Below are 12,677 nucleotides of genomic sequence, written 5' to 3' on the forward strand. Positions count from 1 at the left end.
TACTTCTATTAATGCAGCCCAAATAGCATTTGCCTTTCTTGCAGCCACATCACACTGTTGGCTCATATTCAGCTTGCGATCTACAACAATTCCAAGATCCTTCTTGTTTGTAGTATTGCTGAGCCAAGTATCCCCCATCTTGTAACTGTGCATTTGGTTTCTGCCCTCCTTTTCATATGGTCACCCTAACCCATAGCCCAGTGGCAGCAGAAAGCCTGTTTTTCAGGCAGAAAGACCCAGGTTCAATCGGCAACATGTCCAGTTAGAAGGATCAGGGAGCCACTGCTGGGAAAGACCCTTTCTCTGCCTAAGGCAACGGAGAATGGCTGCCACACATAGCAGCCAACACTAGACAACTACATGGGCCGGTGGTCTGGCTGACAGCGTCTTCTACTTCTCCATGAGGCCTCCCTGCAGCAAAGAAGCAGTGCTGGGCTGGCTTTGGGAACAGCCACACCTACCTCTCCTGAGCCTCCTCCTCTAGGCTTTGCAGCCAGGCTTCTCAGTCACTCACGCCGGTAGAGGGCTCAGAATTGAGTGGGAGCAGAAGGACCTGCCGTTCATGGGTGGCTGGGTGTCCTACTTTACAGAGGACGGTCCTCTATTTGAAGGCGCGTCCTCTATTGGATGGATTGCCCAGCTCAAGTCTGGTTTAAAATTGAAGAACTTTAAGAAAGGAGAGCAGGTCTGGGCCTTGAACTTGCCAACCAGGAGAGTAGACTAAGCTGGCAGGCCGGCTGGCCTCGCTATGGTGAAACGTAGTCTGGTGGGGCTGTGAATCTCTTCTGGATTCTAGTTAAAACCAACCAGAACTCTCGTGGAGCTATCAAAGGTATGGAGTCTATTTGGGCATAGGGTGAAGCACCTAGGATAGCTCCTTTGGCGGTCTGGCGGTCTCTGACTGAAATCCTGAACAAATCCACAGCCCCACCAAAATCAGAGCCATCAGCCTCCACTGGATGTATTGCATTTCTATTTAAATTATAATAATGATTTCTAGCTGTGCACTTATCCAGATAAATGAACATACAATATATATATTATGTGTATTTTTGTATATTTGTTTTTAATGTTCACTGTTTTTAACTTTTGTAAACTTCCCAGAGAGCTTCAGCTATGGGGCAGTATATAAATGTAATAAATAAATAAATAGGGACTAGAACCTGGTTATCCTGACTCCCAGGCCCACACTGTAATGCGAGGGAGCATGGACTTGTGATGTCTGCCGGTCTCCTCTTTGCCTACCTCTGCTTTGGTGACCTGAAGCATCCATCAGCTGGTCTGGGAGCCTCCTCCGCCTTCTCCTCTCTCCATGGCCCAGCCGGCCTGCCCGTAAGCAGATGGCTCAGCGGTGGCAGCCGCTCCGCAGTGCCGCTCTCATGGTTGCCATGGTTATGCAAATGAAGCAAAGGCCTCGGCTGCCCAGACGAAGCGAGAGAAGCTGGGGGACCCATTTCGCTTTCAACAGGCCGATGGACGCTAGACGTCTTGGCAAGCGAAGCTGTGGCAGCTGTTGTCGGCCAGCTCTGACATCAGGCCTCTCTGCGGCTCCTTCCAAAGAGGGACCCGTCTATACAAGCAGCCTGGCTATGAAAGCAGCAGCGGCTGGTGCTCAAACGGGATGTCGGAGGTCCCTTTTGTGCAAAGAACAAAGGCAGCTTGTGAAGACGCTCCTCCCTAGAAGCCGCCGATGCCGGCATGGCAAGCAGCCGTGGAATCTGTCTCCCCAGCCACATGTGCGCCCTCTTAGCAGTTCTTCCTGCTGGGTGGGATGAATCGGGTCCCGTGGAAGTAGCTCCCCACCGTGGAAGGGTCACACATGAATTGGGCCACAAATCCAGGGCATCAGGAGGGCCATGGGCTGTCGCAAAATATATAAATGCACCACCAGCACTGCTTTTGTGCAGGTTTAAGTCTGGGTTATCAGCTTTACCTCCTGCATTTCACTCTCAATTCTACTGCAAGTGAAACGCGTGGCGTAAATGTGATAAACTCCACGCTGCGTTGGATCTATGACCAAAAGCCACCCGGCACCTTTCACTAATGCAGTCACACCTCGTCTGTAACCACCAATCTGGAAATGCTCAACTGATTTACTTCAAGCATGTGTGAAATGGGGAGGGGCTGTGGTTCCATGGTAAAACACAGGCAAGAGCTTCTCTGCACTAGCAATTTGTTGGCCACTCACAGAAGTTTGCAGGTCCTTTAAATGACGTGGTCAATCTCCAGAATGTCTCCTGCACTTCCCCCCCTCCTTGCCCTGCTTTCAAAAAGATCGAGATAAGCTGAAATAAAAATTAATGTGGCATATCAGCCATGTGTAATGCCAGTGTAGTGCTGTGATGCTATTGCATTGAACACAGAGAGCATTGCCAGAAAAGGAAGTTTTCAGTTCTAAACCATGTATTTGCTGGCTAAAGGAACCCCTTTGTAAATTGGGAAAGAGTCCAGAAGAAGAAAGCCCAGTAAGGGTGTTTCTATTACTGAGGTTACTTATAAGGCTATCTTATTTATTTTATTTACTATATTTATATATCGTTCCACATCCAAAGATTTTGAGTGGTGAACAGCAGATTAGATAAAAGAATAAATTAAAATAACACACACACACACACACACACACACACACACACACACACACACATATATATATATATATATATATATATATATATATATATATATATAAAGAAACAGTATTCTGATAGAATTGAGTCTTGATAAACTGTGGCCAGTCACTCAAGGAAGGCTTCCTGAAATCATGTTTTTTAATGTTTTTAAATTTTGTGTGTTTGCTTTTAATATTCATTGTTTTTAACTTTTGTAAACTGCCCAGAGAGCTTCAGCTATGGGGCGGTATATAAATGCAAATAATAATAACAATAACAATAACAATAACAATAACAATAACAATAACAATAATAATAATAATAATAATTCAGGAGGTAACAGAATCAACACCATGTTGGTGCCTGCCTGACCTCCAAAGGCATGGAATTCCACATGAGAGGGAACGCCATACTGAAGAATCATAGAATAGCAGAGTTGGAAGGAGCCTACAAGGCCATCGAGTCCAACCCCCTGCTCAATGCAGGAATCCACCCTAAAGCATACCTGGCAGATGGTTGTCCAGCTGCCTCTTGAAGGCCTCTAGTGTGGGAGAGCCCACAACCTCCCTAGGTCACTGATTCCATTGTCATACTGCTCTAACAGTTAGGAAGTTTTTCCTGATGTCCAGCTGGAATCTGGCTTCCTTTAACTTGAGCCCGTTATTCCGTGTCCTGTACTCTGGGAGGATCGAGAAGAGATCCTGGCCCTCCTCTGTGTGACAACCTTTCAAGTATTTGAAGAGTGCTATCATGTCTCCCCTCCATCTTCTCTTCTCCAGGCTAAACCTGCCCAGTTCTTTCAGTCTCTCTTCATAGGGCTTTGTTTCCAGACCCCTGATCATCCTGGTTGCCCTCCTCTGAACACACTCCAGCTTGTCTGCGTCCTTCTTGAATTGTGGAGCCCAGAACTGGACACAGTACTCTAGATGAGGCCTAACCACGGCCGAATAGAGACTGTTTTCCTGGTGACTAGGCAGATTGGTAAGGGGGAAGGCACTCCATTGTTTAGAGCTTTGTACACTCTCAGAGGTTTGGGGAACAGTGGGCTGCATTAGGGCAGGGAATGGGGGAGGCATCACAGCAGCCTGCTTTGGCTTCAGCCCCAAGGTAAAGCAGTGTAATGATCCAAGGCATGGGCGGCCGGACTTGAGGGCTGGGCTGCTGGGAACTGGGAAAGCTAAAGCGTAACAGAGCCCCACACAAGACCGGTAGTCTGAGAAGGCCTTCCTTTAATAACACTAGCCAGGGGTGGCAGGGCCAGAGGCGAGAGCAAAGTCCCAGAATGAGCAAGGCTCAGAGTCCTGGAGTACGCAAAGTCCAAGCAGGGCCAGAGGCGAAGGCAGAGTGCAGGAATAGTGGGGTTCAGAGTCCAAAGGCAAACTTGAGTTTGAGCAGCGGCGGAAGCCAGAGATGTGGTCCGGGGGCGAGCAGGGGTCCGGGTCCAGGTCCAAGAGCAGCAGGGTTCCAGCAAGGCCAGAGGCAAGAGACGTGGTCACAACGAAACAGAGGTTCAGGCACGGTCCGGAGTAGGAACGGGCTACAGCAGATCCAAGAGACGTGTTGCTGGGGTGAAGGGTGGAGCAGGAATGCTGGTCTTATATAGCCCTTTCGCCAGCCGCTCCCAGCTGGTCAACATCAGCCCCTCCAGGAGTGCTGCTGGCAGTGGGCCTGAGTCCCGGAAATACTCCGCAGCAGAACAGCTCCCAACACTGGGCCCGGGTCCTGCAAATCCTCTGCAGCAGGGCAGATCCTGACAGACAGACACCCCTCCCCTGAAGCGGTCCAGAATGGCCTCCGAGGCGAGTTGGAGTGGGTGGGCTCGGTGCAGCCCTACTTGTCTTTTTCCGTGCAGTAATCTCTGCTCTTGCCTAATCATTCCTGCAGGCATCAAAAGGAATGGCATTGAGAGAATCGATCTTGATTAATTATCAGTCAACTTGGCAGAGAACAAGGTCAAGATATCTCCTTAGCAGATGTACTTTGGGTCCTGAATGGCCATAAAACCAGGGAACTTGCAGATTGCAGAAATCAGCAACAGTGCCATTTTGAAACTGTTATCCTACAATTGCCACAATCTGTGTGTGTGTGTGTGTGTGTGTGTGTGTGTGTGTGTGCTCCAGACGGGGCTTTTTTTTAGGGCTGTGCACCGCCTCGGGCCGAATCCCCGAATCTGAGCCAAGGTGGGCAAATCCGAGGCGGGTACCGAATCAGCCGGTAGATCGGCACCGAAGTCTCGGGGGACCTCAGGCTGATTTGGGGTGGTGCTGGGCCGCTCAGTGGTACAGCCCCAGTTCTGCATGAAGAAAGTCCCAGGTTCAATTTCCGGCAGCATCTCCAGGTAGGGTCACTCCTGCCTGAAAAGCTGGGGAGCTGCTCTGCCAGTCAGTGTCAACAAAACTGGTCTAGATGGATCCAAGATCTGACCGCAGCTTCTTATGTTCCCCTGTTTCCTTTGCCTGCTGTTCTTCCCCAGGGCTGTTGATATCCGTTAGTCCCGGGGTGCACAGGGGCAGTCCAATTGGAGCAGGCCCTCGTGTTCTTCTGTCCTGCATCAGAGTCTGTAAATCCAGTCACCAATTATTTTTTCTACCAAATAACTTAGATAAAATTGAGTATATGGAAGGTTCAAGATGGTCCTCCAGCACACCAGTGGAACAAAAGCATCCCTGTAGGCAGGGCCGGTGCTACCATAGAGGCTGCTCAGGCGGGCGCCTACAGTGCCAAGCTAAGAGGGGAGCTGCGCAGCACAGCACTCACGCGCGTTGTTGGCTGTGAGCCGGCCCAGGCCAGCCCGAAGATTCAGCTGTGCTTGGGTGGGCGAGATGGCGCCTGCATCCGCCCGGCCGAAGTGAAGCCAAGGACGCTGGAGTGGGGGAGTGGCTCCACAGTTACAAGATGGGGGATACTTGACTCAGCAATACTACAAACGAGAAGGATCTTGGAATTGTTGTAGATCGCAAGCTGAATATGAGCCAACAGTGCGATATGGCTGCAAGAAAGGCCAATGCTATTTTGGGCTCCATTAATAGAAGTGTAGCTTCCAAATCGCGTGAGGTACCGGTTCCTCCCTATTCGGCCCTGGTTAGGCCTCATCTAGAGTATTGCGTCCAGTTCTGGGCTCCACAATTCAAGAAGGACGCAGACAAGCTGGAGCATGTTCAGAGGAGGGCAACCAGGATGATCAGGGGTCTGGAAACAAAGCCCTATGAAGAGAGACTGAAAGAACTGGGCATGTTGAGCCTGGAGAAGAGAAGATTGAGGGGAGACATGAGAGCACTCTTCAAATCCTTAAAAGGTTGTCACACAGAGGAGGGCCAGGATCTCTTCTCGATCCTCCCAGAGTGCAGGATACGGAATAACGGGCTCAAGTTAAAGGAAGCCAGACTCCAGCTGGACATCAGGAAAAACTTCCTGACTGTTAGAGCAGTACGACAATGGAATCAGTTACCTAGGGAGGTTGTGGGCTCTCCCACACTCAAGGCCTTCAAGAGGCAGCTGGACAACCATCTGTCAGGGATGCTTTAGGGTGGATTCCTGCATTGAGCAGGGGGTTGAACTCGATGGCCTTGTAGGCCCCTTCCAACTCTCCTATTCTATGATTCTATGACTCTATTATTTGTTCTTCCGCCCAGAAGCCACCCTCCCAGAGCCGCTCTAGCCATCCGGAAGCCGCCCTCCCATTGCCAGGAGGCTGCTGCCAAAAGAAAAAGAAAAAGCACGTGGCGAGCTCGAACCTGGCTCAAGCCAGCCTCTGCCTTACTCCCAAGGAAGGTCGCCTCGCCTCTCTCCTCAAACAGGCCGCGATGTCCAGGCAGGCAGGCAAGCAGGACTCCTTCTCCCTTCCCCCAGGAAAGCTAGGGACTTGTGGACTCCTCGCAAGGCAAACTCTCCTGCTTCCTGATCCTGCACGCGTGGATCAACGGGACTTGCATCCGAGAATGTGTTGCACCGGGAGGTACCAGTGTGGCCCGATCCGCCTATGCCTCCTTACTCAGAAGCCTTATTCCCCCGAGTAAACGTGTGGAGGGGATCGGCACCCCAGGATGCATAGCGGGCTGCGTTCGCACGGAAGTAAATCCTGGTGAATTCCAGACGGTTCGGTCCCAAATCGAAGTGAGCCCGTCCCAGCTCTCCACTCAGCGCACACGTTTGGACTTCCGCGCAATTTGAGGTGTGTGTGCAAGTAGCTCACCTTGCCTAGGGCGCAAAATAGCCTGGCACCGGCCCTGCCTGTAGGAGATAAAACCCGGTAGATGAGACGTCTTCCTTCCCTCGCTTTCTCCGGCCTTTCTGATCTGGGTGCAAAACAGGGGAAATGGCTACCCCCGGATGGGTGTGTCTGTGAGGGGGAAAATGCACCAAATAACATCGGGAGTCCTTCGTCAGCAGCTATAACAATTCAAAATCAACAAGTTAAAATAGAAAAGAGGAAGAACACCCAGAAACTAAGTTACATTCTTTGAAAAATTGTTCTGTGAATCACAGCTATTCTTGGATATAAGATCTGTTGTTATCAGAAAATTGCATGGGAAATTTCCAGCCTTTATACCTTGTCAATCCTACAGGGTTGGTATTATAGCTTGTTATTCGTAATGAACAGATATTACAGTTTAAAAGTCAGGTTTCTTTGTTTTTAACATCATTGCTTGACACATTAAAGATAGCAAGTACCGTTTCTTTTAACATATACAAACAGTGAAATTTACATCTTACCGAAAACATATCTTATACTTAACATGAACTACGATAATACGGGCACAAGGAAATCTAACCTGGAAAAAGATAATGAGCTGTCGAGGAGCTACTGTAGTGCAAAGTTCTTCAGATTGTGGCCCGCAGTTTCTAATACTGTAGTTTTCAGCATTCTGTGCTGGAGCTCCCGTTTTTTATATGAATTCTTGTTAGAAAAATTGTGGATTACAACGCAATTAAATCAAATAAAAAGGCATCCGGATGCAGTTTCAAAAGGAAAGTTTATTTCTACCTCAGGTACCAAAAATCTCTTTGTACAAAGGTCCCTCTCCCTTGTCAATGTAAGGGAAAAGGCCCGGAACAGAAGTTTACGTTTCATTTTATTGTTGTTGTTTATTCGTTCAGTCGTTTCCGACTCTTCGTGACTTCATGGACCAGCCCACGCCAGAGCTTTCTGTCGGCCATCGCCACCCCTAGCTCCCCCAAGGTCAAGTCTGTCACCTCCAGAATATCATCCCTCCATCTTGCCCTCGGTCGGCCCCTCTTCCTTGTGCCTTCCACTTTCCCTAGCATCAGCCTCTTCTCCAGGGTATCCTGTCTTCTCATTATGTGGCCAAAGTACTTCAGTTTTGCCTTTAATACCATTCCCTCAAGTGAGCAGTCTGGCTTTATTTCCTGGAGTCTGGACTGGTTTGATCTTCTTGCAGTCCAAGGCACTCTCAGCATTTTCCTCCAACGCCACAGTTCAAAGGCATCTATCTTCCTTCGCTCAGCTTTCCTTATGGTCCAGCTCTCGCAGCCATAGGTTACTACGGGGAATACCATTGCTTTAACTATGCCGACCTTTGTTGTCAGTGTGGTGTCTCTGCTCTTAACTATTTTATCGAGATTTGTCATTGCTCTCCTCCCAAGAAGTAAACGTCTTCTGATTTCCCAGCTGCAGTCGGCGTCTGCAGTAATCTTTGCGCCCAGAAATACAAAGTCTGTCACTTCCTCCACATTTTCTCCCTCTATTTGCAAGTTATCAATCAAGCTGGTTGCCATAATCTTGGTTTTTTTTTTTGAGGTTTAACTGCAACCCAGCTTTTGCACTTTCTTCTTTCACCTTTGTCACAAGGCTCCTCAGCTCCTCCTCGCTTTCAGCCATCAAAGTGGTGTCGTCTGCATATCTGAGATTGTTAATGTTTTATGGGGGGGGGGGGGGACATTGTATGCAAATAATTGGTTGCTTGCTCAGATCGTCACAGCTGATCCTCCTCCCTGTTTTCTTGACATGCCCAGATGGGTGAGAGACCCTATTGACTTTGCAAACTCCATTATCACATGATTCCCTTAGTAATGAATCTGGGACCTTCCTGTCACGTATTCCATTGGCTTTAACTAATCCCTGTCCACCACTCCCTCCCTCGTTCCCCCTCCCCACTCGCAATGTCCCCTGGGACATTCCTGTCCCACCTTGCCTACGTGGCAGAAACCTTCCTGCTTCACCCTCCCTGGGCGCCTGACATTCCTTTCGATGGGAGAGCTGCCCACCTCTTATTTCTCTCCCTGGTTTCCCACTGAGCTGTGGGGAAAGGAAATAAGAGGTGTGTGGGTGTGTCAAGCGCCTGGTGATTTAACCAGCGGCTAGGGCTCGTGCTTACCCCTGAGTAAGCGATCTTACCCAAATAGGTAAATGGGACTTTTCTCTCCTACCTGGGAGTAGGGGGTCTATTCTACTCATCTAAATCACTTAAAAATCACCCAAGGGTGGCATTTTGGGAAAGGGAAATGAGGGATCTTGGAAGAAGGATGGGAGAGAAGAGATGCACCAAGGGAGCAGTGGGAAATCAGTTATTTTTCCATAACATTCTCTTAGCACCAGAGCTTGTCTCTTTTGTGCCCATATAACTTCTCCTATTGCGGGTTCTATGGGGCTTAATTAGAACCAACTTGCAAAGAATATATATATATATATATATATATATATCTTTAACAAAACATGTCTTTACTAAACATTCCAACACAGAAATATGCCACAGTCTGTCCTTTGTGCAACGACAACGACAACAAATATGGATTTCTTGCTCACAGCTCAATCCTGCTTGGGGCGCTGAGTACTCTGGGAGTCCCTTTTCGTAGCCTTCTTCAACTTTTAATTCCCAGGGCAATCCCCAAGGAGTAACAAGACAGTTCAGAGTATTAGCCCTGCAATAATATAATTAGTACAATTATCAATACAAAAAAATGATTCCCCACCCCCTGAAGTGCTACTGTACACAATTAACATTTGAATTTACCTTATACAAGGTGATAAGGGCTTATAATTAAACAGAATTCACATAACTTTCAGCAGAACTGGCTCACCTGCTGCTGCTTCTCCAGGCCTCTCGCTCAGAGTGAGAGCCCTGCCCAAGGGATCAAACCATCTACTCCAGTAGTTACCAAACTTTTTCAGGTCACCGCCCCCTTGGTTCCACAAACTCATGCCCAGTGCCCCCACTACCCTACACTATAAAAATCATTATTCAGAATAGCGGTTTTCATTGACCCACTAAGGAAGATAATAACAATAAAATTCAAAACAGTAACAATTAATTGAATATTTATTCAAAATCCAAAGCACCCGCCACAGGCTTGCCTAGGGAGGGAGGGAAAAGAGAGCGAATGCCTCTGTTTTGCAGCCGGCATGGCGGGGCACACCAAGCACCAAGTCTCTTCATTAGCGTTTTGGTGGTTTTGAAAAATTACAATTCACCATTAAAAGGACTCTTCTTAAACTGTATTAATACATGTGTGGATTCTTCCCCTAAATGGCTTGGGACTAAACTACCTTCTCCCATAAAAATGTCCCTGGGTCTTAAGACTTTCTGGAGAGGCACTTCTCAGGAAAGACCACCTCAAATGCCCCCCTGCCACCCCTTTGCCTCTTAGCGCCCCCCCCACTGCCCCCTTGCCTCTTAACGACCCCCTATGCAATCACTTTGGGAACCACCCACTTTGGGAACCACTGATCTACTCCATAGGGGTTACACCCACACCCCCGGAAGGACCTTCCTTCGAGGATTCAACATCTCTTGCTTTCCTTTCACAGCGCAGTGTTGCATTGCGATCTTTGTCGCCCTCCTCTTCACCCGCTTCTGGGTGATCAGCATGGTCTACGCCGCATGGTGGGCCTTTGACTGGGACACGCCGAGGAAAGGCGGGAGGAGGATCAAGTTCATCCGGAACTGGATCGCCTGGAGATACATGAAGAACTATTTCCCCGTCACGGTAAGTGTGGACATGGGGGGACAGGTGGGCTTCCAGGGTTGTTGTTTTTTGGTGTGCAGTTGGACACAAAATGTGCAGTTGGAAATCTGATAAGGTGCAGCTGAAAAAAGTGGTGGAAAAAAATAAGACACATATAATGTGTATGTGTTTATTAAGAACTTAACAATAGACAAAGTCAGGGATGGCATGTAACAGAGATTCTATAAGGATACAGGTGAAAGAGCCCTTGATGGTGTGACTGATGTTGTTGGGTCCTGTGACAGTGTTGCCTGAATAGAAGTGGGGGAAGAGTTGGCACTTGGGTCTATTGCATGGTCTGCTCCCTCTGTCTGTGTCTCTGTCCTGTGTACTGTTGCTGGTTAGCATCTGCTTGAGGTTGGGAGGTGGTCTGGAGGCCAGGCCTCATCTGCCTCCCAAGGCTTGTGAGAGAGAAGTGTCTGTGCTGATGATGGGCTGGAGTCCACGGAGGCTTGGCTAGGCCTCATCTAGAGTATTGCGTCCAGTTCTGGGCTTCACAATTCAAGAAGGACGCAGACAAGCTGGAGCGTGTTCAGAGGAGGGCAACCAGGATGATCAGGGGTCTGGGAACAAAGCCCTATGAAGAGAGACTGAAAGAACTGGGCCTGTTTAGCCTGGAGAAGAGAAGATTGAGGGGAGACATGACAGCACTCTTCAAATACTTAAAAGGTTGTCACACAGAGGAGGGCCAGGATCTCTTCTCGATCCTCCCAGAGTGCACGACACGGAATAACGGGCTCAAGTTAAAGGAAGCCAGATTCCTTTTTCCATCAGGAAAAACTTCCTGACTGTTAGAGCAGTGCAACAATGGAATCAGTTACCTAGGGAGGTTGTGGGCTCTCCCTCACTAGAGGCCTTCAAGAGGCAGCTGGACAACCCTCTGTCAGGGATGCTTTAAGGTGGATTCCTGCATTGAGCAGGGGGTTGGACTCGATGGCCTTGTAGGCCCGTTCCAACTCTGCTATTCTATGATTCTATGATTCCTGCCCTTTTTTAAAAAAAAATTAATTAAAAAACAACAACCTTAAAAACATTATGGGTCCAAGTTCTCCTTCCCGTTCTTGAACCTGCTGCTAATCAGATGTTCAGCAGGCAGGAAGAGAAGGAGACAGTGGGTTGTTGCGGCCCCTCTCACGATGTTGTCTGCCTCCTGTGTGCCTCTCATGAGGTCTTCTGCCTCTTGTGTGCCTCTCGTCCCTTCTAGCCTTCTTCGCACCACAAAAACACACCCCAGTAAGTCTGACTTATTTTTAAAGACGGAAGTTGCCGCCATCTCCTGCTGTGTGCAGGAGAAGCAGCGGGATCAAAACGGCCCACTGAATGGGCCATGTGCACATTGTTTACTTCCTCTTTCAAAAGAGGAGGTAATGAGGGACAAATGCGCGCGGGCGGAGAAGAGACGGTAAGCAAACGTGATTTCCCCCTGTGTGATGATGAGGCTCTTAATCTGGCAGTGAGAACTTTAAATATGCTGGTAATGTTTTGGTATTTGGGGTCTTTTTTCCTCCATGCACACAACCCTCCTATCACCCCTAGACAGCATGACCAATGGGCATGTTAGCTGGGAGTGATAGGGGTTGTAGTTCAAGAGACCTGAGGGCACTGGGTTTGGGAAAGCTGGTTTAAACCAACACATCTGCTCTCTTATTATTATTATTATTATTTATTTATTTATTTATATAGCACCATCAGTGTACATGGTGCTGTACAGAGTAAAACAGTAAATAGCAAGACCCTGCCGCATAGGCTTACAATCTAATAAAATCATAGTAAAACAATAAGGAGGGGAAGAGAATGCCAACAGGCACAGGGTAGGGTAAGCAGGCACAGGGTAGGGTAAAACTAACAGTAGAAAGTAACAGTAGAAGTCTGCACAACATCAAGTTTTAAAAGCTTTAGGAAAAAGAAAAGTTTTTAGTTGAGCTTTAAAAGTAGGGTGACCATATGAAAAGGAGGACAGGGCTCCTGTATCTTTAACAGTTGCATAGAAAAGGGAATTTCAGCAGGTGTCATTTGTATATATGGAGAACCTGGTGAAATTCTCTCTTCAGTATCATAGTTAAAGCTGCAGGAGCTATACTAGAGCGACCAGATTTAAAAGAGGGC

At 48.2% G+C, this 12,677-nt stretch overlaps 1 protein-coding gene across 1 annotated transcript in view; it reads left to right on the top strand.

The window, feature by feature from the left end:
- Positions 1-10,253: 10,253 nt before the first annotated feature.
- Positions 10,254-12,677, top strand: part of MOGAT2 (monoacylglycerol O-acyltransferase 2) — a 38,476-nt gene continuing 36,052 nt past the window's right edge. The window contains exon 1 of the mRNA XM_063127756.1: positions 10,254-10,553. Coding sequence (XP_062983826.1) covers positions 10,254-10,553 — 300 coding nt within the window. The remainder of the gene's footprint in view (positions 10,554-12,677) is intronic.

Source organism: Elgaria multicarinata, chromosome 5 (assembly GCF_023053635.1).
Source record: "Elgaria multicarinata webbii isolate HBS135686 ecotype San Diego chromosome 5, rElgMul1.1.pri, whole genome shotgun sequence".
In the NCBI taxonomy this organism is placed as follows: Eukaryota; Metazoa; Chordata; class Lepidosauria; order Squamata; family Anguidae; genus Elgaria; species Elgaria multicarinata.